The 27,761-nt window shown below is 38.8% G+C and overlaps 1 protein-coding gene across 16 annotated transcripts in view; it reads right to left on the bottom strand.

The window, feature by feature from the left end:
• Positions 1 to 27,761, bottom strand: part of CDC27 (cell division cycle 27) — a 71,572-nt gene that overhangs the window by 9,001 nt on the left and 34,810 nt on the right. For 6 of the 16 annotated variants that reach the window (XM_003809514.6, XM_024926145.4, XM_055101426.2 and 3 more), the window contains 8 exons: positions 25,043 to 25,155; positions 17,435 to 17,534; positions 15,781 to 15,988; positions 15,405 to 15,577; positions 12,296 to 12,448; positions 10,700 to 10,908; positions 5,906 to 6,023; positions 2,207 to 2,335 (listed from right to left, as the gene is read on the bottom strand). In XM_003809514.6, coding sequence (XP_003809562.1) covers positions 2,207 to 2,335; positions 5,906 to 6,023; positions 10,700 to 10,908; positions 12,296 to 12,448; positions 15,405 to 15,577; positions 15,781 to 15,988; positions 17,435 to 17,534; positions 25,043 to 25,155 — 1,203 coding nt within the window. Of the gene's footprint in view, positions 1 to 2,206; positions 2,336 to 5,905; positions 6,024 to 10,699; positions 10,909 to 12,295; positions 12,449 to 15,404; positions 15,578 to 15,780; positions 15,989 to 17,434; positions 17,535 to 25,042; positions 25,174 to 27,761 lie in introns of all 16 variants that reach the window. The other 10 variants (XM_003809515.7, XM_008961741.5, XM_008961742.4 and 7 more) reach the window with 3 other exon arrangements.

Here is a 27,761-nt window from a genome sequence, read left to right as displayed (position 1 = left end):
GGAATTTGAGGCTTCAGTGAGCTATGATTGCACCACTGCACTCCAGCTTGGGCAACAGAGCAAGAAAAACAAAAACTAAAGAAAGACAAGCTTTTTAAAAGGACAAAACCAGTAAAAATAGAAACCCATGTCTTCATAAAGAAGATAGAATAAAACTAAAGGAATTACTGGATAAATTATATATTTAATCCCTTTGTATATCTTTATTAGCCTATTTTTAAGTTTTTTTTTGAGATGGAGTTTCACTCTTGTTGCCCAGGCTGGAGCGCAGTGGTGTGATCTCAACTCTCTGCAACCTCTGCCTTCCAGTTTCAAGCAATTCTCCTGCCTCAGCCTCCCAGGTAGCTGGGATTACAGGTGCCCACCACCAAGCCCGGCTAATTTTTGTATTTTTAGTAGAGACGGGGTTTCACCAAGTTGGCCGGGCTGGCCTCAAACTCCTGACCTCGTGATCTGCCCACCCCAGCCTCCCAAAGTGCTGGGATTACATACGTGAGCCACTGTGCCTGGCCCTATTTTTTTGTTGTTGTTTTTTAAGACAGGGTCTAGCTTTGTGGCCCAGGCTGAAGTGCAGTGGCGCGAAAACAGCTCACTGCAACCTCCGCCTCCTGAGCTCAAGCCATCCTCTCATTTCAGCTTCCTGAGTAGCTGAGAGTACAGGCACACGTCACCACACCTGGCTAATTTTTGTATTTTTTTTTTGGTAGAGATGGGGTTTTGCCATGTTGCCCAGGCTGGTCTCAAGTTCCGTGGACTCATGTGATCTGCCTGCCTCTTCCTCCAAAGTGATGGGATTATAGGGATTTTTATTAGTATTAAAAAAAAGTTATCACTGGTTTGGTATATTTCTTTCTATTTTTCTTTTGTGAGACAGAGTGTTGCTGTTGCCCAGGCTGGAGTGCAGTGGCGTAATCTTGGCTCACTGCAACCTCTGCCTCCTGGGTTCAAGTGATTCTCGTGCCTCAGCCTCCCAAGTAACTGGGACTACAGGTGCGCACCACCATGCCTGGCTAATTTTTGTATTTTTGGTAGAGATGGGGTTTCACCACGTTGGCCAGGCTGGTCTCGAACTTCTGACCTCAAGTGATTTGCCCACCTTGGCCTCCCGAAGAGCTGGGATTACAGGTGTGAGCCACTGCGCCCAGCCCTGAATTTATTTTAAAAGATTTTGCTTCATGGTTTCTGATTGAATAAATGATAACAAAAATCTCGTGTCTTTTTGCCTCTTATCTCTTTCTCAGTTTCCTTATCTTCTTTTTTCAATACTTGTTTCAGGCTAAGCATACATAATTTGAAAAAGAGTGAGAAGTAAAGAGAAAGACACATCAGACTAGAACTAGTCTCCGTGTTATAAGCTCTCATAACTTAATACACTTTCCCTTTATGTATTAAACATTTATTATATTTTGTGATTATTTGGTTAATGTCTGTTTTCCTAGAGAGTACTAGATAGTAGGCCCCTCAAAAGCAGGAAAGATGATTGCTTTACTTGCCACTATATTCCTGGTGCCTGACACATACTGGGTAATCAATAAAAGCTGAATAATGCACACACATTCGTTTTCTTTTTCTGTTTTTTAATTTTTAATTTTTTTTTTTTTTGAGATGAAGTCTCGCTCTGTCGCCCAGGCTGGAGAGCAGTGGCGTGATCTTGGCTCACTGAAACCTCTGCCTCCTGGGTTCAAGTGATTCTCCTGCCTCAGCCTCCCCAGTAGCTGAGACTTACAGGCACCCGCCACCATGCCCAGCTAATTTTTTGTATTTTTAGTAGAGATGGGGTTTCACCATGTGGCCCGGCTGGTCTTGAACTCCTGACTCAGGTGATCCGCCCGCCTTGGTCTCCCAAAGTGCTGGGATTACAGGCGTAAGCCACTGCGCCTGGCCCATACATTCATTTTCATCTGTTCACTTATTTTGGTCCTAAGAGGATGGTTTAAGATAACTTTAAGATAACTACCTGATGAAAAAACTGCCTTTCTATATAAGACATCTTTACAAGGGATAACTATATATTCCTAAATATCCACACACCTATCCTTCCTATGAGTATTTCATGAAGAAATAAAAATCACAAAAAATGAAATTAACAGCTTGGAAAAATGTCTCAGATCAAAATTAAATAAATAACTTTCAGTTTATTGAAAACAAGGGATAACGTTGTTTTTAAGCAATACAACACTGAAGACCCTTAAGATATTTATCTTACCTTATATTTTTCATTTGCAAATAAAACTGAGGCTCTGTGAAATTTGCATAGAGGGTTCTTGGGATCAATGACAATGGCTTTGTTTAGGGTATCCAAAGCCTTCTCTGATTTTTTCAGTGCATGTTGAACCTGTAAGAAATAAAGATCATGTTAATACTCCCTCTTGATATTTATGAAGAAAGGTGAGAACCAACGTGACTCAAAACCAACATAATCAAATTATTAGAGATAAGGTTGTAGGGTCTAACTGGATTGTCCACTGCATTAAGTGGATTTAGTAATTAATTACCAAATGATTAATAGATTATCTCTAAAATCACTTCTAATTCTAGTTCAACTGCTTCACTAAAGATGAGAATACTGAAGTCTAGAGATCTTAAATAATTTGCTCTGTGATAAAAATCTAGGTCCTCTGGTACATACCTATGATGATAATCAATAGTCTAGAGCAGATATTTGGTTACCTTTAAGTCTAAAAGGCAAGCAAAACCTTGGTGTTCTATTCATAAAAAAGATCTGTACTATTTAGCCAGATAATATTCACATTTCATCAGGTTTATGCGGTCTTTCAAATATTAGACTTCTCAAAACTGTGTTAAAAACACTCCTGTTTACAAACCTTGTTTCACTCAGAACAATTATATTTTCAATATTTTAGGAATTTATTTGAAAAATGATTTTACTGGCCAGGTGCGGTGGCTCAGGCCTGTAATCCGAGCACGTTGGGAGGCCAAGGCAGGTGGATCACGAGGTCAGGAGATCGAGACCATCCTGGCTAACACGGTGAAACCCCATCTCTACTAAAAATACAAAAAATTAGCCGGGCGTGCTGTCACACGCCTGTAGTCCGAGCTACTTGGGAGGCTGAGGCAGGAGAATTGCTTGAAACCGGAGGCAGAGGTTGCAGTGAGCCAAGATCGCGCCACTGCACTCCAGCCTGGGCGACAGAGCGAGACTCCGTCTCAAAAAATAAAAAGAAAAAGAAAAAAAGAAAAAAAAAAGAAAAATGATTTTACTGTTTTACATAATTGAAAATCACTGATCTCTAATACTGGGAAGCAAATAACTTAAGATATTTTAAATAACTTAAAATTTAAAAGATTTAAAAAGTACCAAACCTCACTATTCATTCATATGTGTATACTAATATTCTGCTATGTTCCTCCTTGGACAAATTATATGTTATAAAGTGGGGTGGGCTGGGCCCGGTGGCTCACGCCTGTAATCCCAGCACTTTGGGAGGCCAAGGTGGGTGGATCACCTGAGATCAAGAGTTCGAGACCAGCCTGGCCAACATGATGAAACCCCCGTCTCTACTAAAAATACAAAAAATTAGCCAGGCGTGGTGTCGGGCACCTGTAATCCCAGCTACTCAGGAGGCTGAGGCAGGAGAATCACTTGAACCTGGGAGGTGGAGGTTGTGGTAAGCTGAGATTGTGCCACTGCACTCCAGCCTGGGCAACAAGAGTGAAACTCCATCTCAAAAAAAAAAAAAAAAAATTAAATTAAAAAAGTGGGGTGAATGAATGTATGAATGTGGCTGCAGAACTTTAACAAATATCATCGTCATAAGAATGTGAGAATAGGTGGTGCCAACGTCTGCTTGCTAAACTCATCTACGCAATGATCTAATGGTGGCCAAATATTCTGCCCACAGGATTGAGACCCTAAATACTAGTTCCCGAAAAGAGAAAAGCTTACTCTCTTACCTGACAATTTCTTCAAATAAACCACTCAAAAATTTAAAACAACCTGTTCTACGATAAGTTCAGAAGAATTCCTATTTTTAAAAAAGTGTTCAACTTCACCAAAAGGTGTCAAGAGATTTAATTTTGAATTGAATAAGGTGATGACAACAAAAAATAATGTTAAGTAGACACATTATCTCTCCATTTTTTCCGTAGTAGCTAACTATAAAAGAAGTTACTGTCAACTTTTTTTTCTTGCCCTGTCTTATGGTGCTGGACTATGTCCATTTTTAAGAAAATTATCATGGTCAATGTCATTATAGTCAATAGAGAATTAGAATTCTACTCTCCCCAAGATAGTGACATTTCGAACTAACAATTTCCTCACATTGTATGACCATTCCCACAAAAGCTAAACTTGCTAGGGGGAAAAAAAGAGAGAAGCTGAGGGGAGGGAGAAGGGGAAAGGGATGAGAGGATGAGAACAAGAACTTAAGGTACCGTACTTATACAGAAGTTAATAAATGCGATTTTAAAAAGCAAACAAACATAATGTACATATCTTTTCTCCTGTTAAAGTAAAATTTATTTATTTTCTTTTAAGAGATGGAGTCTCATTCTGTTGCCCAGGCTGGAGTGCAGTATCACCTTCTTAGCTCACAGCAGCCTTGCACTCCTGGGCTCAAGTGATCCTTGTGCTTCAGCCTCCCAAGTAGCCAGGACCACAGGTGTGCACCACCATGCCAGGCTAATTTTTAAATTTTTTTGTAGAGATTGGGTCTCGCTATGTTGCCCAGGCTGGTCTTGAACTCCTGGCCTCAAGCAATCCTCCTGCCTTGGCATCCCAAAGTGTTGGGATTACAAGTACGAGCCACCGTACCCGGCCAAAGTACAATTTGTTACCAGATACATTTAAAATATATAAATATAAAAATGATTGTGCATATTGCCTTATAAGAATTTTAATTCATTATGACATACCTATGTTACTCAGAGGCTTAAACACAGGGAACCATTTGCCTTAAAATACTACCTACTTAAGGCCGGGCATGGTGGCTCACGCCTGTAATCCCAGCACTTTGTGAGGCCAAGGCAGGCGGATCATGAGGTCAGGAGATCCAGACCATCCTGGCTAACACGGTGAAACACAGTCTCTACTGAAAATACAAAAAATCAGCCAGGCGTGGTGGTGGGCACCTGTAGTCCCAGCTACTCGGGATGCTGAGGCAGGAAAATGGCGTGAACCCGGGAGGCAGAGCTTGCAGTGAGCCGAGATCGGGCCACTGCACTCCAGCCTGGGTGACAGGTCTCAAAACAAACAAACAAACAAACAAAAAACAAAAAAAAAACCCTACTTAACTTAGGAGCTAAATATTAACCCATGGAAAATGCTTTCAAAAATACGAAGTATCTTTTTTTTTTTTTTTTTTTTTTTTTTGAGACAGAGTCTTGCTCTGTCGCCCAGGTTGTAGTGCAGTGGTGTGATCTCGGCTCACAGCAACCTCCTCCTTCTGGGTTCAAGCAATTCTCCTGCCTCAGCTTCCCGAGTAGCTGGAATTACAGGCGTGTGCCACCACGCCTAGCTAGTTTTTGTATTTTTAGTAAAAATGGAGTTTCACCATGTTTGCCAGGCTGGTCTCCAACTCCTGACCTCAAGTGATTCACCTGCCTCGGCCTCCTAAAGCGCTGGCATTACAGGCATGAGCCACTGCAACTGGCCAGGAGATATCTTACTTGAGTCACAGAACAACCCTATGAGGTAAGCAAGTAGTACATGACATTCATAAAATAGAAGCTCAGAGCAATGAAGTGACTTGTGCAAGGGATAAGGGCAATTCTGTGATTTTTTTTTTTATGCTAAGCCAAATGGGTAGTATTTTTGGTTGTAATAGGCTCCAGAATACTGTTTCAACACAAAAAAGGACCAATTTTTATCACAGCAATTAAATCAATAACAAACATATTTCAAAAGGGAGATTAATAGAGTATTAATGTTTAGAAAGCTACTTACTACTCCAATGTGGCAAAGTAAAACTGAACTTTGAGGGTTGATATCAAGCGCTTTTTGGAAATGCATTTCTGCAAGGCTGAATTTTTCTTGCTTGTAATAAATCATTCCTAAACCATACCTGAAAGTATAAAACAAAGTATAATTTTAAAAATATAAAGTTTAGGTTGCTAATTTAGTTCAATTAGTAAAAGAACAAGTATAGAATCTGGCATTTTAATAATCCAGTGGAATACTGGTGGTCTTAGAGGAGAGGCAAAAAATACCAGTTATGATAAAAATCATTAAAGCATTTTATTTACTTATTTTTAAATAAAAAAAATTTTTTTTGAATTAGGGTCTCACTCTGTCACCCAGGCTGGAGTGCAGTGGGCCAATCATAGCTCACTGCATCCTTGAACTTCCGGGTTCAAAGAATCCTCCAGCCTCAGCCTCCAGAGTAGCTGAGACTACAGGCATGAACCACAATGCCTAGCCATTAAAGCAGTTTATTATTATTATTATTATTATTATTATATTTTAAAGATAGCACCTCACTCTGTTGCCTAGGCTGGAGTGCAGTGGCTCAATCACAGCTCACTGCAGCCTTGACCTCCCAGGCTCAAGTGATCAATCCTCCCACCTCAGCATCCTGAGTAGCTGCAACTACAGGTGCACGCCACCAGGCATGGCTAATTTTTGTATTTTTTGTAGAGATGGGGTTTTGCCATGTTGCCCAGGAGCATATATATATATATATATATGTACACACACACACACACACACAAATATACATATATATATATATATATATTATATATATGTATTTTTTTGAGACAGAGTTTTGCTCTTGTTGCCCAGGCTGGAGTGCAATGGTGCAATCTCGGCTCACCACAACCTCCACCCACAGGTTCAAGCAATTCTCCTGCCTCAGCCTCCCGAGTAGCTGGGGATTACAGGCATGCACCATCACGCCCGGCTAATTTTGTATTTTTAGCAGAGACGGGGTTTCTCCATGTTGGTCAGGCTGGTCTTGAACTCCTGACCTCAGGTGATCCGCCCGCCTTGGCCTCCCAAAGTGCTGGGACTACAGGCGTGAGTCATGGTGCCAAGCTGTTTTTTTTTTTTTTTTTTTTGAGACGGAGTTTCGCTCTTGTTGCCCAGGCTGGAGTGCAATGGCATGATCACAGCTCACCACAACCTCCGCCTCCCAGGTTCAAGCGTTTCTCCTGCCTCAGCCTTCCGAGTAGCTGGGATTACAGGCACGCGCCACCACACCCAGCTAATTTTGTATTTTTAGTAAAGACAGGGTTTCTCCATGTTGGTCAGGCTGGTCTCGAACTCCTGACTCAGGTGATCCGCCCGCCTCGGCCTCGGCCTCCCAAAGTGGTGGGATTACAGGCATGAGCCACCACACCTGGCCTACATATATTTTTTTTCTTTTTTGAGACAGTCTTGCTTTTTGTCACCCAGGTTGGAGTGCAGTGGTGCAATCTCAGCTCACTGCAACCTCTGCCTCCTGGGTTCAAGCGATTTTCGTGCCTCAGCCTCCCAAGTAGCTGGGATTACAGGCATGTGTCACCATGCCCAGCTAATTTTCTTGTATTTTTAGTAGAGACGAGGTTTCCCCATGTTGGCCAGGCTGGTCTTGAACTCCTGGCCTTAAGTGATCTGCTTGTCCCAGCCTACCAAAGTGCCGGGATTGCAGGTGTGAGCTACCACCCCCAGCCTTCTTATATTAACATATTTTTAATTTTTTGTGGAGACGAGGTCTCACTATGTTGACCAAGCTGGTTTCAAACTCTTAGCCTCAAACAATCCTCCCACCTTGGCCTCCCAAACGCTAGGATTACAGGCATGAGCCACCATGCCCAGACCATTAAAACATTTTAAAGAGTCACTTTTACAAGCAAAAACAATCAAATCAAATCAAATCAAACTATGATAATAAGGAAAAAAGAAACCACACCCCTAAACCCATATAGATTTTTTTTTTTTTTTTTTAATTCAGCGTCTTGCTCTGTCGCCCGGGCTGGAGTACAATGGCGTGATCATAGCTCACTGCAGGTAACCTTGAACTCTTAGGCTCACGCAATCCTCCCACCTCAGCCTCCTGAGTAGTTAGGACTACAGGCATACACCACCATGCCTGACTAATTGTTTTTTTTGTTTTGTTTTGTTTTGTTTTGTTTTGTTTTTGAGATGGAGTCTCACTCTGTTGCCATGCTGGAGTGCAGTGGCACAACCTCCACCTCCCAGGTTCAAGTGGTTTTCCTGCCTCAGTCTCCCAAGCAGCTGGGACTACAGGCACGCATCACCACACCCAGCTAATTTTTGTATTTTTAGTAGAGGCGGGGTTTCACCATGTTGGCCAGGATGGTCTTGATCTCTTGACCTCATGATTCGCCCGTCTCAGCCTCCCAAAGTGCTGGGATTACAGGCGTGAGCCACCGCGCCCGGCCTTAATTGTTTTCTTTTTTTTTTTTTTTTTGTTAGGGAAGGGGTCTTGCTATGTTGACCAGGCTGGTCTCAAACTCCTGGTCTCAAGTAATCTTCCAGCTTCAGCTTCCTAAAGTGCTGGGCTTATAGGTATGAGCCACCATACCTGTCATATTCTAGATTTAACAGCTAATTTTTACTGAGTAGTTATTACATGTGTGCCAAGACCATTGCTAAATTATCTCATTTAATCCCTAGAGGAATCATAGGTACCATTATCATCCTTATTTCGAATAAGGAAACTGAAACTTAGAGAAGTTAAATAACTTGCTTAAAGTTATACAGCTAATAAAGATTCTAACCAGGTTCTTCCTTAATGATTCTAAAGGCTGAACTCCTAACAATGCTATTTCCACATTTCTGTTTTATATTATTATAATTATAGCATACATAGTGTCATGTTTGGCTTCCTTGTCCCCCACTTACTGTTATCAAAAGCATGCTCCTATACTTATAGACCTCAAAATTACAATTTTTAAAGGCTATGTAATAGTGTATTAGGTTAATATGCAGGTATTTCTCCTGAATTTTCAAAATGTCAAATGAATATAGTGTGGATGGTTTATATTACGGAGACTTCTCATGGCCATAACTAGATGAGGATGATGATGATGGGGAATAAGCATCAAATGAATAAGAAAAAAGCACAACATATCTGCTTTATTTGAGTGGCTTTATATATCATTATACTTGTGTTATAGATGAAGAAAAGGTATTAAACACTATGCTAATGATAGTGAAAGTGAAAACAAAAAAAGGCTATCTATTTTGTAGTTAGAATAAAGTTGCTCAGTATTTAGTTACCTAAATACGTCAGCATTTAAACTCCTCCTAGTAAAAGCTTGCCAATCTGAATAATCCTCCTTTAAACACAATTTTTGATATGGTTAAGTTTTTTAAGAATGCAACTCCTGCAAAATAGCTGAACAGACAATACACATTTAAAAAAACAACAACACAAGGATCAACCAGACTTGGGAAAAAATCAAAAACAACACAAGTCTTAGTAAGAACTGAGTTCCTGGCCGGGTATGGTGGCTCATGCCTGTAATCCCAGCACTGGGAGGCCAAAGTGGGTGGATCATGAGGTCAGGAGATTGAGACCATCCTGGCTAACATGGTGAAATCCCGTCTCTACTAAAAATACAAAAAAAATTAGCCGGGCATGGTGGCAGGCACCTGTAGTCCCAGCTACTCGGGAGGCTGAGGCAGGAGAATGGCGTGAACCTGGGAGGCGGAGCATACAGTGAGCCAAGATGGCGCCACTGCACTCCAACCTGGGTGACAGAGCGAGACTCTGCCTCAAAAAACAAACAAACAAACAAAAAAACTGAGTTCTTAAAATATTACAGAGAACATAGCTATCGGAAGAGACAGCAGCATTGGCAAGTTGATTGTTACATTGGTCAGCAAAAGCTAGCACTATTTTTTTGGCCATCTTTCAGGCAATGTAACTACTACTGCAAAATGAGACATAATCCATTAACAACATATTCACAAATCAAAAAATGTTTTAGTAATATAATGCTTCAGATTTAGAAGCAAATAGAATGATACAACTCAACTGCTATAATAACCCCAAAGATAACCGTATCTGGCAAAAAAACTACCACAGAGTTATGGCTTCAGAATTATACCTTCTCTTGATATTTAAACTATTAAGTCAGTCCAGAAAAATACAATAAATGTCAACAGTAAGTATGGTGTTGAGGCAGAAATAGGACCAAACTTTTTCATATCTTATTCAGTTGATAACAATATGACCTAGGTAGTAATTTCCTATGTGTCTACTTATACACAAGTACAAAAAAGTAAAATAGAGATACTGCTAAATAAAAGGGTACACTAAGTTCTTAATAGTAACTCAATAAACCAGAACACTGTCAAAAAGCAGCAACTAGTAAATTTTTTCAATTTTTTTTCCTATTATCCAATAAGTGAATTATGCTATTCCTTTCCAATTTCCCAAGCACTTTTCATCCCAATCACCATTTTGGTGTTCGAAGAAAAAGCAACAAAGTAACAAAACTAAACAAACAAACAAACAAAAAACAACTACAGTATCTGCAAAAGTTTGGTAGAAGGCTGAAACTGTTGAGTATAAGGATCTGGTATTCTATTATCATTAGTTAATTTAAGAGTTTGTTAAAGACGTACATTTCATAAGAAAACATTTTAGTTGGAAGTTATTGACCAGTATGTACCATCCCTAAGTATAAGTAACCAAATTCATGATAATAAAGAGCTATCTAACAAGAAAAATTAGTAAGTACCAGCACCATCAATACGACTTTGTCTTTGTACTTCATTACCACTTACCATGCATTATAATGTCTAGGATTGACTCTGATAGCATTTCGAAAACAAGCTAATGCTTTGTCCAATTCTTCAGTTAAGACAAACTCATGCCCTAATAGAGTATAGGCATAAGCATAATTTGGATCAACTTGGATAGCTCTCTGGAAGAATTTAATTGCAATATCATGTTCCCGTTGCAGACTGAAACAGTTCCCTGCAGCACACCAGGCCTTAAAAAAATGGGAACAAAAACCAAACAGAATTAAAATTTTACTTTTTCTAAAACCAAATCTATGACTAAAATCAAGCCTCAACTTAGAACAGAAAGACAAAAATGGAGGAGCTTCAGTAGATACTCAATTCTAATTATTCACAGATTCCATATTTGTGAATTTGTCTGATTGCTAAAATTTATTTGTAAAACCAAAATCAATACTTGCAGTGCTTTCATAGTCATCAAAAGGTATGTTCTCATTTGAGGTTGAATAATGTGACTCTACCTTCTTGTTTTAGCTCTCATGCAGAGATGACCAGGGACAGAAACTCTGTGGGCTAGTTTAGTGTAGTGCAAGAAGCTTTGGCTCTGGGGACAGTTGGACAGAATTTGAATCCCACTGCTGGCACTTTTAAGTAGGGTGGCTTCAGGCAAGTCACCTCTGAACCTCATTCTCTCTCTTTTTTTTTTTTTTTTTTGAGATCTGGTCTTGTTCTGTTGTCCAGGCTGGAGGGCAGTGGTGTGATCTTGGCTCAATGCAACCTCCGCCACCTAGGCTCAAGTGATCCTCCTGTCTCAGCCTCCCGAGCAGCTGGGACCACAGATGCCAGCCACCATACCTGGCTAATTTTTGTATTTTTTGTGGAGAAGGGTTTTGCCATGTTGCCAAGGCTGGTCTTGGAACTCCTGAGCTCAAGGAATCCGCCTGCCTCAGCCTCCCGAAGTGCTGGGATTATAGGTGTGAGCCACCACAACCAGCAGCATTCTCTCTTTTGTAAAGAAAATGGGATCTACCAGGATGAGTTATTTTTAGGATTCAAGATTATAATCCACAATCTATCTCTGTTTCAAACTCTCCATCACTCCCAGGAACATTGGTTCAGTAGCACTAATGCAGTGTTCATGTTGACTACAGAATTACCGCAAATAATGGGAGTTGACTGTGTTTAATTCTAAGCTTAGATATGTTACAAAAGTATCATTAAATATTTTTGAGATGCAATGAAATACAATCTTACAAGATTAGAGCATGTACATTAATTGCACCTATGTCTTACAATGACAATACTAATTTATTTTAATTTAAAATTATTAATTTTTTCAATCTATGTAACTTCTGCTCAATGAACCCTAATCTTGGTGACAACAGCAAATTTAACGTAGTCAAATCTCGATAAATCCTGAATGAAATAGCTGCTTTGTGATTTTTCTATTTGTGAATCTGCACCACACATTCTAGGACTTTCTCTTCCTCTCTGAGTCCCTGACTAGAGAGAGAGGAAAAAAAAGAAATAAGTGTGGGTGACACTAAATAGTGTTTGAATTGCTTGGTTCATCTCTATCTGTTGAGGGTGATCAAAAAGGTAACTATATAAACCTTTTGGTTATTTTGGTTAACATACCTCTGGCGAATTTTTATCCATGTCTGTTAAGTCTTTTGACAGAACTGAAAGAGCAACATCTTTTTGAAGATGCCAAAGTGTTGTAGAGTAGATCTCCATGCCTTCAACTCTATAATTCTCAATCCTTCTAACCTCTGAGAATATTCTTTCAGCCTGAAATAAAAAAAACTAGTAAGAGAAAACAAGTTGATACAATTTATATATATACACAGGGAAAGCCCTGGTCATTATCTTCACAGGATCTAAATGCTGCCTTGTATTATGGTTTTTATGTGAATGAGTATTAACACAAGGACAAATTCAGCAATCTACTATGGCAGGTCAAACAGTGATGTAACCATATTGACAGTCAACCTAGTATTTATATACAAGCCATGGTAAGAACATGAACTCTGAAAAGGAAATTTGAGTTTCTACCAAAAAGACCGAAGAGAAATCTATACAAAGCTACAATTCAAAAGAAAAGTCAGTATTTCCTTCTCAAAAACCACATTTCCAAGTTTTAATAATGGCATTACAGAATAACTCTTTTTTTTTTTTTTTGAGATGGAGTCTCACTCTGTCGCCCAGGCTGGAGTGCAGTGGCGCAATCTCGGCTCACTGCAAGCTCCGCCTCCCGAGTTCACGCCCTTCTCCTGCCTCAGCCTCCCAAGCAGCTGGGACTACAGGCGCCTGCCACCATACCTGGCTAATTTTTTGTATTTTTTAGTAGAGACAGGGTTTCACCATGTTAGCCAGGATGGTCTCGATCTCCTGACCTTGTGATCCACCCGCCTCGGCCTCCCAAAGTGCTGGGATTACAGGCGTGAGCCACCGCACCTGGCCAGAATAACTCTTTTAGGAAAGATGACGGAAGAATGATTTCTGTAACATAAAATCTATTTTTGAACAATTTTTACCGAGAGGTTGTGCTAGAAAATTTAGAGGGAAGAAACAGGTTAAGCTGGCTATCAATCCTATGGTTATCAATCCTATTGAGCCCTGAATATACACACCAATATTGTGTCTGCTAGGAATCATAGGCCCTACCTATTAATTATCCTTTCCTTTGCAGCACTCTCTTGACTTCAGGGTCTCTCCTCAGCTGCCTCATCAATTTTTTTCCTCATCACATTCACAGCTCCCAGAACTGTGTTTCTCTCCCTCTAAAGTTTGAGGATTTAGGTTATATAAAATCAGTTTCCTAGTTTATCAATTTACCAAGTCCAAAATTCTCAGCTGCCAGAAAAGGTCTAGGTAATAAAAAAAAAAAGAAAGGAAAAGAAATTCTCACAGTTTAGTTTATAATAAGGAATATCTGGACTACTCTTAATGAAATGAGTATGACAGAAAATAAGACCATTTTAAAACTGAGTGCTTAATTCCAAGAAGTGGTCATATGATATATAGGAATAGCTTAACGATTTGTAACTTCCTTGCAATCTCTTAAAAGTTGTAAAGGTAAGTGTGCAGCCTTGACCTGCAGGGCTCAAGTGATCCTTCCACTTCAGCCTCCCAAGTAGCTGGGACCACAGGTGAGTGCCACCACACCCAGCTAATTTTTTCATTTTTTTGTAGAGACAGGGTCTCACCACATTGGCCAGGTTGGTCTCCAACTCCTGAGCTCAAGTGATCCCCCTTCCTTGGCCTCCCAAAGTGCTGGTATTATAGGCATGAGCCACCACACCTGGCCAAGTTTTTCATTCAGGCATGGTAACAAGATAAAAGACCTATCAGCCAAATATAGGTAGGTACCTTTTGGTTTCAAGGTTTTCAGAATCTGTTGCTTCCTCTGAAAAATGATTATGGCATAGACAAAAAGAAAAATGGGAAAAAAACTCAGAAATTAAGTTGAAACAGAGGCTTTCTTTAATTAAATATTTGGGTCACCACTATAACTAGGGGAAACAATAAAATTCATTTATGTTAAAGTAGCTGTGAAACAATAAATTAGAAATAATTTTTTAAATGGCTTTTCTGAACACAGCTCTTGCCTGTGTATATGCTACATACCAGTAAAGGACCATAATCGAAATATGGGTTTTGTAGCAATGAATAATAAGACTTTCTGTCTTCAACTCTCTGTTCTGTACTATTCAAAATTAAATTATATGAATAGGTATCCTCTGTATGTATTCCCTGTGGGAAAGAACACCTTTCCCCTAGATCTTTGCATGGATCATGAAGGGAAGAGTAACCTTCCCTCTGAGTACATAAAAACAAAAACACCATACTTCATTGTCTCCCAGTTTCCTCACCATGCTTCATTTTTCTTCATGACTTATTGCTACCTGTTCTTATACATTTATTGGCTTATAATCTGTCTGTTGCTAGAATGTAAGCTCCACAGAGGCAAGAAATTGTCTGACTAGCTGTAATACAGAGTCTAGAAGAGAGTCCAGGATATCATATGCACAGAGATATATATTGAATAAATGAACTGAAAGCAAATTAAGCAAAAAACGAATCATATCAACTTTAATCCATATTAGAGATATTTTATTAATATATAGGTTTCTAAAAGGTTTCTTTTTTTAAGTTGGGGGTGGAGAAAATGCTTTGGGAAGAACTAAGGGGTAATATAAATTGGGAATTAGAATTTTCTTTGGCTTTAGGTTAATCATTCTCTCCTTTTCTGGTATAGACAGATAACTTAAGCAACAAATTTAATTAAAATCCAAAGAGTAAAAAGCCTTGTAATAAGGACATTGTGTCCTCAATTCAGCACAATTTTCTTTATAGCATTCTTCAAGTTTATAAAACATATTCAATGTCAAAAATTCACCCCAGTAATTAACTCTGTATATTGCAGAAAAAAAATAAATCCTATTACATGGTAAATATAAATATGTATTTTCAGACACAACTGAATAGGACACACTCTACGTAAGAATGTCTGGATGACTTGGGTCTCTATAAACCTATTCCGAGAAGTTGCAAAGAATTTAAATTACTCCTTAACACAAGAAAGAACTATATCTATAAATTATAAATACTGACAAAATAAATATATAGACATTACATAATAAACACTGATCTTTTAGATCTAGCCTTCTTAAGCATGGGCATTTATTTTAATGAAATTGAAATTATCTCTAGAAAGGCATATATAACCATTTTCTATACTTACTTGCATGTACTCTGAAAGTTCAAAATAGGCCCTTCCAATTTGGCACAGTACCCAACCAGTATTGTAGTGGTGAGAAGGTAGATGGCTCAAAATATTTATAGCTTCTTTGCAGTTGTATGAACACAAAGCTAAATAACCTTTCCCCATTTCACGAAGAAGGCTCATCAAACCTTCTAGGAGAAAACAACATAGTAAACAAAGGAAAAAACGCAATAAACTAGTTTGCTTCTCTAGAAAAGGTAATTACAAACTAATCTATTAAAAATTCCAACATCTATATAAAAAACAATGAAGGTACTGTAATGAACATAAAGAAATTTACTTAAAATAAGTACATAATAAAATACAAAGATAATATTAAGCATTTAAAACAGACCTGCTGCTGCTTTTTGTAGATTAAAGGCCTGAATCTGAGGTGTGATTGTGGATATTTTCCCTTCTGAAATGATGGAAGAGTCCAATTTTGTAATTTCCAGGCTATCATTTATGTTAGGTTGAGTTATTCCTCCTTTATTAGTTTTACTTTTTGTTTTTCTGTTTGGGATTTTAGGTGGAAACTTCATTTTTAATTTTTTGCTATTCTCCTGTAAAAGGGGAGAAATTTCACACCTGTTATACTCATGTATTTTAGATTTCTCCTCAGCCCTTTCTCCAATATTAGATATAAAATAAATGTACAATCTTGATTAATTCTATATTTTTTTCAGAAGAGAGTTTATAAAAACAAAGGTCTTCAAAGTCATTTAATTTTAAACACAGTAATTCTGAACATAAATTACATTAACTAATAGTGACTAAGGTGTGTCAGCATTAAGTGTAGCCCTCTTGTGAAAGTATATCAAACTCTCATTTATTATTTAAAAGTAAGAAAATAAGTAGATGTAATTCTCAGCTCACCGCAACCCAACCTCTGCCTCCCAGGTTCAAGCAATTCTCCTGCTTCAGCCTCCCGCGTAACTGAGATTACAGGCATGAGCCACCACGCCCGGTTAATTTTTATTTTGGAAGAGACTGGATTTCTCCACGTTGGTCAGGCTGGTCTCGAACTCCTGACCTTAGGTGATCTGCCTGCCTTGGCCTCCCAAAGTGCTGGGATTACAGGCATGAGCCACCGTGCCCGGCCTTTGTTTTGTTTTTGGGACAGGATCTTATTCTGTTGCCCGTGCTGGAGTGTAATGATGTCATCAGAGCTCACCACAGCCTTGACCTCCCCAGGCTCAAGTGATTCTCCCACCACAGCCTCCCAAGCAGCTGGGATCAAAGAGTACTACCATCCCAGCTAATTTTTTTTTTCAGAGATGGGGTCTTGCTATGTTGACCAGGCTGGTCTCAAACTCCTAAGCTCAAGTGATCGGCCCACCTTGGCCTCCCAAAGTGCTAGGATTACAGGCGTGAGCCACTGCGTCCGCCGGGTCTCCAGTTTTTTTTAACTTTTATTTTCAGATAATTTTAGACTCACTCTTCTGCAAATGATAACATGTGACATAACCATAGTATATCATCATACCCAGGAAACTGAAATTAGTACAATATTATCAACTAAAGACCTTACATGGATTTCATCAGTTTTTATATAAACCCGTGTGTGTGTTTGTGTGTGCATAGTTCTATAAAATTTTATCACGTGAATGGATCTGTGTAATCAACCACCACAATCAGGATACAGGACTGTTGTACCACCACAATGAAATTCTTTTGTGCCATGATTTAATAGTAACATCCTCCCTAGAGGCCTAACTCCTAATAATCACTGATCTGTTGTCCATTCCTATAATTTTGCCATTTCAAGATTATTCCTATGTCATTTTTAACTTGAGAAAAAAAATTTTTTAATTAAAAAAGAATATTATATAATATTTACCAAAGGACTAATTAACTTCACAAAAATCATAGATGGCCCTCTAAATTAAAACATTTTAAAATTCGAAATAGTCTCTTTGTTAACTTATTAGGAATGGAGTCATCAATGAACAGAAATTTTAGCAGGGGAAGCATTAAGTAAATGTGACATACAGAAATCTTTAAATTACCTTGGTTGTGGAGCTGTCACTAGTAAAGAGTCGTGAACTTCTTCGAGGCAGTGCGTTTGGGGGAGATGTAATAGTGGGGCTCAATACCTGAGGTGTTGTACTAAAAAAAAATTATAAAGGAAGACATTAATATTTTACTTGATTTATGACCATTAACCATTGTTTCAATTTGGGTATATTTTAAAAATATACATTAATTATATAAGTACTCTAAAGTTGATGAATTTGATCAGTTCTTTTTGTGGTTTCTCTATGAAAACACAGTATTTAAAAATGAGGGACTCGGACTGGCTTTCCTGCTTCTCAGCTTGCAGATGGCCTCTTGTGGGACTTCACCTTGTGATCATAAGTCAACAATCCTTAATAAACTTTCCTTCATATAAAAAAATAAAAATAAAATGACTCGTTACTACAAAATAGTAAAGATTATAGCATAGATCTTCACTCTCTCTGAAATTCTTAATTTGAACTAAAAATAATCCTCATAAAACTCTGGATCGACAAATGATACGCACATCTATAAATCAATTATTTTTACCCTTCATTTGCAACTACAACAAGTTAGAGAAAAAAGAAAAGACAGTTGGGCAAAGATAGTCTAAATGTGGGGTATTTGTTAACAAGTAAATACCACTAGAACTACTAATATTTGAGAAGCTATTTCCCTGTAAATTCAAACAGCTATATCAAAGGTTTATTCTGTTTAGAGCGAAAGGAGCCTCTGTACATTTTTACTTTAAAGGCAAACCCTGAGATATGAGAATTTCAATCTTAGCAAGCAAACTTAAAATCTGAAACAATCTAGAATTGACAGTGGGTAAACTTATGGACTAAACTATCTAAACTTTATAATTTATGGGAAATCCTACTAGCTACCTGAGTCTGGGTCAAAGAATTTCAGAAAATAAAAAGATATATATTTTCATCTTTTACGATATGTACATATGTAATATGTACAGATACCTCTGTATATGCATGTGTGTATATATCACACACACACACACACACACACAAATCCTTTTAATCTGCATCTGATAAACTAGGAGTTTGATAACGAAAGGCTTCCAAAGTTCAGAATTAGACTTCACTTCATATGGAGCAAATGACACACAACCTTTCTTGGATGATTTAGCTAAAAGTACTATGCCATTCTAATCATCTCTAAAAAAACTTTCTAAATAGAAAGAACAGACTTCCGCTAGTCATGACAGAGTAAAATGGAATAAATTTATTCTCCCATTTCAGATAACTACAAACTGAACCAAATATATGGAACAATGGTTTTCAGACACTGGACAATAGGCAAAACATTTCCGAGGACAGTTCTAGGGCCACCTTGCAGGAAAAAAGAATGCAAAATAGAGCTCAGTGGTCCCACTGTGTTGAAAAGAAAATGTTGAGAATTTGAGAAAGCCAAAGCAGCCAGAATTTGCAAGGCAGAGCACCAGAGAGAAGAGAGCTACAAAGAGGAGACCTACAAAGATCTGCAGAGGGCTTCCCTAGAGTCTTCAGTTGAAAATTGATCAGTGTAGGTGTTTGAGTGTTATATAATAAAGAATTTGTCTGGTCCACGTCCCAGGCTCCTGAGATCTACTAAGTCCTTGGAATTCCTCAAGTGACAGGGATGTCTTTGTTATTCATTATGAGCTCCTGGGACCATGCCTGAATTTATGCTAATGAAGTAACTCCTAGATACTTTCTGGATGGGTGCTGGCTGTGCTGTAAAGGTCAACCATGTGGCCGGGCATGGTGGCTCACGCATGTAATCCCAGCACTTTGGCAGGCCAAGGCAGGCGGATCACGAGGTCAAGAGATCGAGATCATCCTGGCCAACATGGTGGAACCCCGTCTCTACTAAAAATACAAAAATTAGCTGGGCATGATGGCGGGTGCCTGTAATCCCAGCCACTCGCGGGTTCAAGTGTAATCACTTGAACCCGGGAGGTGGAGGTTGCAGTGAGCCAAGATCGTGCCACTGCATTGCAGCCTGGGCGACAACAGCGAAACTCTGTCTCAAAAAAAAAAAAAAAAGTCAACCATGTGATTAGAGGGCTGGGGCTTTGAGCCAGCAACACCAGCCTGAGCTCCTCTGGGAAGGAAATTGAGTTCAATCATGTGGCCAATGATTCCATCAATCACACCTACATAATTTAAAAACCCTAATAAAAATTTTGAACACCAAAACTTGGCTCAAATTCCTGGTTTGTAAACATACTGATGCATTGGGAGGGTGAGCCCAGAAAGAAGACATGAAAGCTCTGTATCAGGACCCTCCCATATCTAATCCTATGGATCTCCTAATTATGTCATCTACAATAAAACTGTAATCATTAAGTATAGCACTTTCCTGGACTCTGTGAGGTGCTCTAGCAAATTACTGAATGTAAGAGGGTAGTAGGAATCCTTAAATTTGTAGCCAGTTGGTCAGAAATGTGGGTGGCCTGGGGAACCCAGAACCTACAACTGGGCAGTTCAGACAGTTCTTGTTGGGGACTGTGATCTTAACCTGTGGTGTCTGTGCTAAGTTTGGGTAGTTAGCATCAGAATTACATTATAGTACTATAGTGAAGAAACTACCCAAAGCTGGGGAAAGTATTACTGAAAAGAAGTAGACAGAATAATTACTGGATCTCACTCCAAGCTGGGAATAGCTCATACTTTCAATAGGCAGAGTGAAGAAACCTCATACTAAACAGGTTTTTGAGGAGAGTACTCAAAGGGTACTTCCTCAATGGTGGGACAAGATTAGTCCAGACTAAGGCTACTTTTGTCTGGACAAAATTTAAAAGGTAAGACCTGAAGGGATCAAGCTGTTTCCAAGCAACTTTACTGCATCTCAGAATAAAACTTTAAAATACCTAAAGGAATGCAAAAATATCCAGTAATCAACAATGTAAAATTTATAGCCAGGCACAGTGGCTCACACCTGTAATCCCAACAACTCGGGTGGGTGAGGTGGGAGGATTGCTTGAGGCCAGGAGTTTGAGAACAGCCTGAGCAACACAGCAAGACCCCATCTCTGCAAAACTAAAAAAAAATTAGCCATATGTGGCACGTGCCTATAGTTCCAGCTACCCGGGAGCCTGAAGTGGGAGGACTTCTTGAGCCCAGGAGTTTGAGGCTGCACTGAGCTATAATCACACCACTGTACTCTAGCCTGGGCATCAGAGTAAAAGACCCTGTCTCAAAGAAAAAAAGTAAAATTTATAATAACTGACATCCAATTAAAAAACACTAGGCATAGAAAACAGCAGGAAAATATAATCTACAATGAAGAGGAAAAGTAATACAAGAAACACTTAGAAATAACAAAGTAACAGACTTAGTAGGCAAAAACATTAAAAAAATACAAATACATCCTATACGTTCAAAAACATCGAAGAGACTGGATGAGGTGGCTCATGCCTGTCGGCCCAGCACTTTGGGAGGCCAAGCCAGGACTGCTTCAGGCCAGGAGGTCAAGATCTGCCTGGACAACATAGCAAGAACTTGTCTCATAGAGACCTTGTCCTTGTCTCTACAAAAAAATAAAAATAAAAATAATCAGCCACATGTGGTGGCATGTGCCTGTAGTCCCAGCTACTCAGGAGGCTAACGCAAGAGAATCGCTTGAGCCAAGGAGTTTGAGGCTACAGTGAGCCATAGTAGCATCACTGCACTCCAGCCTGGGTGACAGTGAGACCCTGTCTCAAAAAAAAAAAAAAAAAAAGGCTGGGCGCGGTGGCTCACACCTGTAATCCCAGCACTTTCGGAGGCCGAGGTGGGCGGATCACGAGTCAGGAGTTTGAGATCAGCCTGACCAACATGGTGAAACCCCGTCTCTACTAAAAATACAAAAATTAGCAGGGCGCAGTGGCACATGCCTGTAATCCCAGCTACTCAGGAGGCTGAGGCAGGAGAATCGCTTGAACCCAGGAGGGGCGGAGGGTGCAGTGAGCCAGATTGTGCCACTGCACTCCAGCCTGGGCAACAGAGCGAGACTCTATCTCAAAAAAAAAAAAAAAAAGAAAGAAAGAAAACCAAATCAATCTAGAGATGAAAGACAAATGTCTGCAATAAAAAAAACAAAACAAAACAAAAAACCCAACAACACTGGGTGTGGTTAATAACAGGTCTGACACTGCTGAAGAAACATTAATTTGAAGACATAGCAATAAACACTATCCAAAATGAAACACGGAGAGGAGAAAGATTGGAAACAAAAATGAAGAATTAGTGAGCTGTGGGGCAACTTCAAGCAATCTAATATACAAGTACCTGGAGTCCCAGAGGGAGAGGGTAAGACATGGACATAATATTTGAAGAAATAATGCCCCCAATTTAGCCAACTATTATGAAAACTATAAACCCACAGATCCAAGAAGCTCAATAAATCCAAAGGCCGAGAAACAAGAAAGCTACACTAGAGCACATCATAATCGAATTGCTTAAAATCAGCAATTAAAAACAAAACCTTGAAACAGAGAAAAGACATATTACTACATATAGAGGAACAAAAATGAGATTGACAGCAGATTTCTTGTCAGAAACAATATAAGCCAAAAAACCAGTAAAGCAACATCCCTAAAAAAATTGTCAATTAGAAATTCTTGGCCAGGCGTTGTGGCTCATGCCTGTAATCTCAGCACTTTGGGAGGCCAAGATGGGCGGATCACCTGAGGTCAGGAATTCAAGACTAGCCTGGCCAACATGGTGAAAGCCGATCTCTACTAAAAATGCAAAAATTAGCTGAGCATGATAGCACATGCCTGTAATCCCAGCTACTCGGGAGGCCGTGGCAGGAGAATTGCTTCAACTCGGGAAGCAGAGGTTGCAGGGAGCCAAGATTGTGCCATTGCACTCCAGCCCAGGCAACAAGCAAGACTCTGTCTCAAAAAAAAAAAAAAAAAAAAAGAAAAAGAAAAAAAAAGAAATTCTTGCCTAGTAAAAATATTGTTCAAAAATAAAGATGAAATAAGAACTTTTTTTTCTGATCCACAAAAGCTGAAAAAATTCATTACCAGCTGACTCGTACTATAAGAAATGATAAAAAGGCCAGGTGCGGTGGCTCATGACTGTAATCCCAGCACTTCGGGAGGCCAAGGCAGGAGGATCACAAGGTCAAGAGATCGGGACCATCCTGGCCAACATGGTGAAACCCCGTCTCTACTAAAAATACAAAAATTAGCTGGGTGTGGTGGTGCACACCTGTAGTCCCAGCTACTCGGGAGGCTGAGGCAGGAGAATCGCTTTAACCCAGGTGGCAGAAGTTGCAGTGAGCCGAGATCGTGCCACTGCACTTCAGCCTGGTGACAGAGTGAGACTCTGTCTTAAAAAAAAAAAAAAAAAAAAAAAAAGAAATGTTAAAAAGAAGTCCTTCAAGGTGGAGGAAAATGATATCAGATCGCAATCTGGATCTATAGAAGGAAAGGGCACCAGAAATTGTAGTTATGTGTGTAAATATAAAATAGACTTCTTTTTCTCATTTAAAAAAATTTCAGCTGGGCGTGGTGGCTCATGCCTGTAATCCCAGCACTTTGGGAGGCTGAGGCGGGTGGATCATTTGAGGTCAGGAGTTTGACGCTAGCCTGGCCAACATCGTGAAACCCCGTCTCTACTAAAAATACAAAAATTAGCCGGGCGTGGTGGCACATGCCTGTAATCCCAGCTACATGGGAGGCTGAGGCAGTAGCATTGCTTGAACTGGGGAGGTGGAGGTTGCAGTGAGCCGAGATTGCACCATTGCACTACAGCCTGGGTAACAGAGCAAAACTCCGTCTAAAACAAAAACAAAAACAAAAACAAAACTCTATAAAAAGACAACTGACTGTTTAAGGCAGAAACCACAACCACAATAATGCACTGTGGGGTTTATAACATATATAGAAATTAAATATATTACAACCATCCCTCCCATAAAGACTAAGAGAGGAGCACGAAAGTATACTATTGTAAGGTTCTGTGCTATACATGAAATTGTCTATTACTTGAAGGCAAACCTTGATAAGTTAAAATGTTTACTACAAACTCCAAACAACCTCTAAAAAGACAAAATAAAGAGCAATTGCTAATAAGGCAATATTGAATTGTGCCTCCCCAAAAGATATGTTGAAGCCCTAAGCCCCAGTACATGTCAATGTGATTTTATTCGGAAATTTGGTTTTTGCAGATGTCATTGAGTTAAGCTGAGGATATCTGGGTTGACCCTAATCCAATATAACTGTTGTCTTTACAAGAGGGAAATTTAGATACAGAAACACACATGGAAGATGACCATGTGAAGACAGAGGAAGATACTGAGTTATACTGTCACATGCTAAAGAACACCTGGGGTTATCAGAAGCTGGAGGAGGCAAGGAAAAATCCTCCTCTAGAGATTTTGGAAGGGGAACAACCCTGCCAACACCTTGATTTTGGACTTATGGCTTTACGACTGTAAGAGAATAAGTATCTGTTGTTTTAAGACACTAAGTTGTGGTACTTTGTTATGGCAGCCCTAGAAAACTAATATAGGCAATTAAGGAGATAAAATGGAATCAACAATACAAAGAACACAAAATTATTAAGAGTGAAAGTTGGCCAGGCACGGTGGCTCATGCCTGTAATCCCAGCACTTTGGGAGGCTGAGGCAGGCAGATCACCTGAGGTTGGGAGTTCGAGACCAGCCTGACCAACATGGAGAAACCCTGTCTTTACTAAAAATACAAAATTAGCTGGGTGTGGTGACGCATGCCTATAATTCCAGCTACTCAGGAGGCTGAGGCAGGAGAATCGCTTGAACCCGGGAGGTGGAGGTTGTGGTGGGCCGAGATCACACCACTGCACTCCAGCTTGGGCAACAAGAGTGAAACTCCGTCTCCATAAAAAAAAGAGCTGATGTTTATTAGTGTTAGTCTATTTGTTTGACTCTAAAGTGAAATGTACAAATCAGAAATTATTTTTACATATAATGTTGCTTTGCAGGAGGTCTCAAGTTCCTTCTCACAACAGAGCCTCAGGCAATCACTGCAAGCTGGCACTCAAGAGGATTAGACTTACCATTCTGGGAGCATTACAGGAACATAGAGGTCTTTTAGATAGTCAAGGAGGTATATGCACACCTGTGTGTGTGTCTGTTTTAAAATTTAGGTACATGTTCACAGTTTTAGAAAGGAGAAAGAAAATTGTATCTTCCTTTTAAAATGTTAGCTATAATCTATTGAGTCCTTGAAGAGGAAAAGAAAATTCTATCTAACACCATTTCTGTGTGGAAATAGATTCATTATTTGAAGTTTATTTGTCTGTTATTTTTATAATCTGTTTATAGACATGCATAATGTGGGAAGGGGTACGAAACCTATCTGTACCTAAACTATAGAAAGGGTCATGTGCATAAGAAGAAAATTACAAATCCATGAGGCAATCACAGTAAACTAAAACGCTGCTTTAGTTAACTATTGTCTTCTGTGCATTACAAAACTCAACTCAAAATTACACTAGTGTTGTAAGTTAGAGGTTTCAAATTTTACATCTTCAAAATTTACAGTAGTTATTCTAGAATCCATGAGAGTCACTATCTGCCTAAATTGAAGAAATGTAAAGAATCAAGTTTTATGCCAAGAAAAGTTGAATAATTACAATGATAAATACCTTGTTTGTGGACCAGAACTTTGTGTTTGTGCAAGAATTGGAGTTACCTCTCGGCTATTTCCACTCTGTGAGAAGACAGACTTTGTTCCAGTTTGGCCGATTCTGGCAACAGACTGTAAAACACAAAAAGTCTAAGGTTTGTGAATTATGGGCTGCACTGTAAATGATAAAAGACAACACAACGCTCCCATCTACATTTTCTCAATACAAGCAGCCATAATATACTGTCACCTTAAAGATAAACTATTTATACCATATTGTTAATTATTGTTGTATTAGTATGAACATTAGTCTATTTCCCTGTTTTAATCTCACAGTATTTTTACCTCTATAATGTCTTTTCATCTTTCGCTTTTTGTTTCAAAGACTAAAAATCCCCAGAAGCTATTCTTTTCATCTCATTGTGACCATCCTCCATTTATTACATACCTTCTCTATTTGGGGTTAAGTACTAAAAAATTTTAAGACAGCTAAATTCTCAAGATTTATGATTTATCTCATTATACACAGAAAAAAATAATAATACGATAAGATTTTATACTCCTTTGGCACTTGGTAACAGTTCTAAAGGAGTTCAGAGGAGTAGATTTTAAAAAAACAACCATCTGATTACTTTCCAAAATCTAAGGATATTGTTCTTTAGAGTTAATATTGCTTAGTTTTTCTAATCTTCATTAATTGGTTTCTGTTCCCTTGGAGAAAAAAAAATCTTTGCTTGGCTCTTCAGTCTTCTCTAATTTATTCCCTTATTTCTATTCATTTCCACCATCTAGCTTCTTTAAATGATCTATGACTATTGTATCAGTGCACTGTTTTTCCCCTTTGGCTACCAGAGAATTTTCTTCAAAACTTACTGTTACCCTGATGTCCTGTACACAATCCTCAAACTGCATATTATAAATAATCACTAATAATCACTGTCTCATCAGATATTAAAACCTTATTTTAGCCTTTCCTGCATTCAACATCACTGATCATGCCCTACTTTTTGAAACTTTGTGTTACTTCCAAAACATTACATTATTTGTCCTGCCACTTCATTTGCTGGCCCTTTATCCTTCTACTATTTTTAAATTAGGTTTACTCTGTTCTCCTTAGCTACTCTTTCTTTCCCTAGGAGAGCCTGGTCATTTTAATAGCTTCAATTATTATTTCTATCAGCAGGTCACATTTTTTCCTCTATGACTAACTTTCTACTGAATATTTTCATCTAATGTACCACCACTTCAAAATAAAACTTCATAAGCCTTCCTCCGCCTTTTCCAAATTGGGATCACTACATTCATCCAAGGGACAAAAGTCAATTCTGGCTTTTCCTTATTTATCAAAGAACTATGTACACTGCACTCACTACCTGGTTTGATATTTTCAGTTGACACTGCATGCAGACCTACATGCGTGACTTTTCTGGGAATGTCTTGTAATAAGGTAAGAGGAGAACAGAGGCAGAAGAGGATGAGAGAGCAATCTTATCCGGGCACTAAAATCATGTGCCTGCCCACTGCCTTAACTTGCTCTGGTTATTATGGTTATTATGGCTCTTCTAGTTTTGGCCTACTTCACCTGGCATGCTAACTACCATTTTGTTTTGCCTTCTTCATAACTGTAATGTTTAAAACAATCCATACACAAACTATTTTGCAGTCCCTTTTAAGTATTCTTGGAGTTCCTATTATCACTCACTAAGGAGTTATTATAGAAAAATCTTTTGCAGATTCTAAGGATGTTCAGGAGTAAAATAGTAAAAAACAACTATAAGAAGAAACATGTTTCTATTAAGGTAAAGAGAGTATAACTGTTATTCACATATTAGTACGACTTGTTTAGCTTCCATTTCTTGAATATTTATGAAGCATGGCAATAGGTATTTTATATATAGAACCTAATTTAATTCTCACAGAAGTTACCTTGTGCCACAGATATGCTTTTTAAAAATGGTATTTTGGCCTCTATTTCCATATACCTATATAAGGGAACATTATAAAACAAGAGCCTCAGCTGAGCAGTGACTCATGTTTATAATCCTAGCACTTTGAGAGGCCAAGGCAGGAGGATTGCTTGAGCCCAGGAGTTTGAGACCATCCCTGGCAACACAGTGAGATCCTGTCTCTACAAAAATAACAGTTAAAAAAATTAGCTGGGTGTGGTGGTGTACACCTATAGTCTTAGGTACTTGGGAGGCTAAGGTGGAAGGATCATTTGAGCCTGGGAGGTAGAGGCTACAGTGAGTCATGGTCACACCACTGCACTCCAGCCTGGGCAGGAGAGCGAGACCCTGTCTCAAAAAAAAAAAAAAAAAAAAGCCTCATGAAACTTGCCTCAATATTTACTATAAGTATACTACCAAATATTTTTCATTTTCATGTTAAAACTATACATCCATGATCTACCAAAAATCTTATTATCAGAAATATCTGGCTTTACCTGAGCAAATTTTTTTTCATATAATTATTAGTGTTATTAAAAAAACATATATACACAGTGGTAGGGACAAGTAAAAACTATGGCAGACATAATTTCTGTTATTTATAGTCAAGTAATATAAACAATATTAATTTTGTTTTTTAAAAAGGAAATTAAAAAGTAAAAATATGATTAAGTTTATTTAACTATATGCTGAAATAAACTAAATTTGTGAGATACAATCTTACTTGGCCAAAAGAGTAAGAAGTCTGTCTCCTACTGTAACCAAGAGGCTACAACAATAATGACATTCTTT

Source organism: Pan paniscus, chromosome 19, assembly GCF_029289425.2.
Source record: "Pan paniscus chromosome 19, NHGRI_mPanPan1-v2.0_pri, whole genome shotgun sequence".
NCBI classification, from domain to species: Eukaryota; Metazoa; Chordata; class Mammalia; order Primates; family Hominidae; genus Pan; species Pan paniscus.
Note: the sequence above shows the minus strand (reverse complement) of the source record. Positions and strands in the feature narration are given on the sequence as shown.